Genomic DNA, 4,212 nt, shown 5'->3' with positions numbered 1-4,212 from the left:
TCTTTTTCCAAAACATCAATGTTAGCGATGCTCTTAGTCTTGGTGATGACAGGCTTAGCTCGCGGGTCTTGTTGTGCTTTGCTAGTAGACCGTGATGGGGCCTTCTTGGGCACCTTTCCATTGTCTCTTTTGATCACCATCCTAGAGGAGAAGGAAAGGTGGTGGAATTAAGCTTAAAGAGGCGCCAAGAAAGAATACTCATGCAAGTAATAAAGCACAAAAGAATAAATGGCTCAGATACATGACAACTGCAACATGTAGCTAAAGCAACAATGAAGGCCATAGCTAGGCACTAGCATGTGAGACATGAGTGGTATAAGCATTCAAATAAGAAGCATGAGAAGGGCACACTTTTAACAACAACAAGAAGAAGTAAGAAAAATAGGGGACGAGCCTGTAGGAATGAAGCAAGAAATCAATGTAATCATGAACAAACAAGTGAATGAGAAAGAATGCCAAAATAGAGAACACTTAGTCAAAATACTTCCAAGAAGTCATATGGGTCTTTTATCAAACAGTTGGTGTGCATCCCTTTAAGACAAGAACTTAGAGAAAAATGGCAATTTAGCATCCCATAAAGCATCATCAAGCATCATATCACACCACTAATTACAGAAGAAAGCAAGTAAATCAAACAAACTCATCAATGCCAGAGTGAGCTCCACTTAGAACACCCATGAGAAAGTGAAAAGAAATGAGGAAAGAAAATGCAATCAAATAAAGAGAGCATGAATGCAACTAATTAAGAAAAAGAGTAAAAGCATGTAATTAAGGGAATGGAAAGAGAGAAAAGGAAAACATAAAAAGAAAAGTAGAAAGGAGGGGTACCTTGAAGGGGGAAGAAGGAAAGAGGGTATGGATATGAGGGAAAGGTTAGTAAAGAAGAAGGGAGGAACGAAAGGTGTGGGTCCGCCGGCCGGAGGTGGTTGAGAAGGAGAGGTAGGGATGGTAGAGGGGGGGTAGAGGTGAAGAAGAGAGATGATGGTAAGAGGAGAGAAAGAAAATGGAGGGAGAAAGGCATACTCTCATTTAATTTGCTCACGAAAATGACGCGCACGCGCCATGCATGCGTGCGCGTGCATGGGCAAAAATCCGCAACGACGCGGATGCGCGGTGCGCGTGTGCGTGAAGTAGCAAAATGTGAGTGTCCGCGCGACCGCCAGGTGCGCATGCGCATGCACATTGTTGTGCCCTCGGCACAGGTTGGGCACAACTCTGGCCTGACTCTTGGGAAAAATTACTAGAAGATAAACTTTGGTGAGCGACGTGGACGCGCACGGTGTGCTCTCGCGTCGATTGGTAATATGGCCGAGGTACTCGCGAGCGCCAGGTGTGCATGCGCGTGAGTTCAGTTGGGCTAGTGGCATGAAACTGGCTCAACCAGGGCACAACTCTCTGGTCGATGGCCCATGGTTGCAAAATGCAGGAGTGACGCGTACGCGTCTAGTGTGCGGGCGTGTGCTTTTCCGCAAATTGCCATGGATGCGTCCGCATCTAGTGCGCGAACGCGTAAAGGAGGTTATGCCCAGGGCCTAAGGCTGGCCCAGAATTTGCACAACTCTCTGGTAAATTTCCTAGGAGTTGCGAAGGCCTATGGACGCATACGTGCACTGTGCGCACATGCGTGCCCCCCCCCCCTTTTTTTGAATAGAAAAGTGCCTAATTATCATGTGTTCTAAGGCCAAACAAGCCAAAGAGGTCAAAAACACCTAAAATCAATGCAAAACCTAAGGAGAATTGTGCTTCTACCACATAAGCAAGTCCTTCATGCAAAAATTAATGTAGGTCTCTATGAACAAGTTATCCAAGATAGTCACAAGCAATTCTAATCAAAGAAGGCCGTAGCTAAGCAATTACAAACCAATCAAAAGGGTAAAAAGAAACTATATACAAAAGGGGGAAAGAGGATAGAACTCACCATGGTGGGGTGTCTCCCACCGAGCACTTTTGTTTAATGTCCTTAAGTTGGACTTTCACTTGTTCATTGTTCTTTGCCAAGAGGTGCATCTTCCAAAAGGAATACCTCAATCTCTTTGTTGCTCTTCATTTGCTTACCCAGATACAACTTGAGACGGTGCCCATTGACCTTGAAAACATCCGAACTTGAGTGATGGCGCAAATGGTAAACCCCGTAGGGTTCCGCCTTCACTACTTGATATGGGCCTTCCCATTTTGACCTTAGTTTGCCGGGCAACAATCTCAATCTTGAATTGTAAAGAAGGACGAGATCACCGGCCTTGAATTCTTTGCCTCTTATGTTCCTATCATGGATAGCTTTCATTTTTTCCTTGTAAAGTCTAGAGTTCTCATAAGCTTCAAGCCTCAAACATTCCAACTCTGCTAGTTGAAGCTTCCTTTCAACTCCATCTCCACCCAAACTCGAATTACACTCCTTGATGGCCCAATACGCCTTGTGCTCTATTTCCACCAGTAAGTGGCAAGCTTTGCCGTACACCAGCCGAAAGGGACTCATGCCAATTGGCGTCTTGTATGCCGTTCGGTAGGCCCATAATGCATTGGTGAGCTTGGCACTCCAATCTTTCCTATTGGGTTTCACAATCCTTTCCAAGATACATTTAATTTCCCAATTGGAAACCTTAGCTTGGCCGTTTGTTTGTGGGTGGTAGGCCGTGGCTACTTTATGCATGATGCCATATTTCCTCATTAGTCCGTCCATTCTTTTATTGCAAAAGTGTGAACCTTGGTCGCTCACGATTGCTCGTGGCGACCCAAACCTACAAATGATATTATGTCTCACAAAAGAAAGGACTACGTTAGCATCATCCGTCCGGGTGGGTATCGCTTCCACCCATTTGGATACATAGTCAACGGCGAGTAGGATGTAGAGGAAACCATTAGAATTTGGGAATGACCCCATGAAGTCGATTCCCCACATATCAAAAATTTCACAAAATAGCATGGTTCATTGGGGAATTTCATCCTTCTTAGAGATATTGCCAAATCTAATGCATTGAGAACAAGATTTACAAAAATGAGAGGAGTCCTTGAAAAGGGTTGGCCACCAAAAACCACAATCTAGGATTTTCCTTGCCGTTCTTTGAGGTCCAAGGTGGCCTCCTCCTTCAGAGGAGTGGCAAGTTTCCAAGATTGAGTGGAATTCGGTTTGTGGAATGCACCTCCGAATTACTTGATCCGCCCCACATCTCCAAAGGTATGGGTCATCCCACACATAGTATTTGGATTCGATCTTTAGCTTATCCCTTTGATGTTTGGAGAGATTTGGCAGGAAGGAGCGAGATACTAAGTAATTGGCTATTGGTGCATACCAAGGAATGGTTTCCGAGATTTCATGCAAGCCCTCAAAGGGAAATGAATTATTGATAGGAGTAGTATCGCCTTTTGTGTGCTCAAGGCGACTCAAATGGTCCGCCACTAAGTTTTGCGTACCACTCCTATCCTTGATTTCCAAGTCAAACTCTTGCAACAATAAAACACATCTAATCAATCTCGGCTTGGATTCCTTTTTAGCCAACAAATACTTTAATGCCGCATGATCCGAGTACACTACCAACCTTTGAACCGAGAAGATATGCTCGGAACTTGTCCAAGGCAAAAATAATAGGCAAAAGTTCTTTTTCGGTAGTAGTGTAGTTGGATTGGGCTCCATCTAATGTTTTTGATGCATAAGCTATGACATATGGATTCTTACCCTCGCGTTGTGCTAACGCGGCTCCCACGGCAAAATTTGAAGCATCGCACATGATTTCAAATGGCCGATTCCAATCCGGCCCTCGCACAATGGGAGCTTGGGTCAATGCTAACTTGAGCTTGTCGAAAGCCTCCATGCATTCCTTGCTTAAATCAAACTCAACATCCTTTTGTAGCAACTTTGAGAGAGGCAATGCTACTTTGCTAAAATCCTTGATGAATCTCCGATAAAATCCTGCATGTCCAAGAAAAGAGCGGACCTCCCTCTTAAAAGAGGGGTAAGGCAAACTAGATATGACATTAATTTTTGCCGGATCTATGGAGATACCATCCTTGGAAACAATATGTCCTAAAACAATACCTTGCTTGACCATGAAATGACATTTCTCAAAATTTAAGACAAGGTTGGTTTTAGTACATCTTTCCAAAACTTTTTCAAGACTATCCAAGCAATGATCAAAAGAATCACCATATACCGTAAAGTCATCCATGAATACCTCCATGCATTGCTCTAGAAAATTCACAAAGATGTTCATCATGCAC

At 43.9% G+C, this 4,212-nt stretch overlaps 1 protein-coding gene across 1 annotated transcript; it reads right to left on the bottom strand.

Annotated features, from left to right (window-relative positions):
- Positions 1-1,800: 1,800 nt before the first annotated feature.
- Positions 1,801-2,665, bottom strand: LOC140180151 (uncharacterized). The gene is made up of 2 exons (XM_072220563.1): positions 2,024-2,665; positions 1,801-1,845 (listed from the first exon to the last, which is right to left on the bottom strand). Exons 1-2 carry the CDS (start codon positions 2,663-2,665, stop codon positions 1,801-1,803), a joined length of 687 nt encoding a protein of 228 aa, XP_072076664.1.
- Positions 2,666-4,212: the final 1,547 nt, after the last annotated feature.

This window comes from Arachis hypogaea, chromosome 16, assembly GCF_003086295.3.
Source record: "Arachis hypogaea cultivar Tifrunner chromosome 16, arahy.Tifrunner.gnm2.J5K5, whole genome shotgun sequence".
NCBI classification, from domain to species: Eukaryota; Viridiplantae; Streptophyta; class Magnoliopsida; order Fabales; family Fabaceae; genus Arachis; species Arachis hypogaea.
This window is presented reverse-complemented; position numbering and strand designations above follow the sequence as displayed.

Excerpts from the sequence above, each read along its gene's own strand:
- LOC140180151 (XM_072220563.1), bottom strand. The coding sequence starts at position 2,665 with ATGAGGAAATATGGCATCATGCATAAAGTAGCCACGGCCTACCACCCA. Across the intron at positions 1,846-2,023 it reads AGAGCAACAAAGAGATTGAG|CTACGGCCTTCTTTGATTAG; the intron begins GTATTCCTTTTG and ends GTAATTGCTTAG.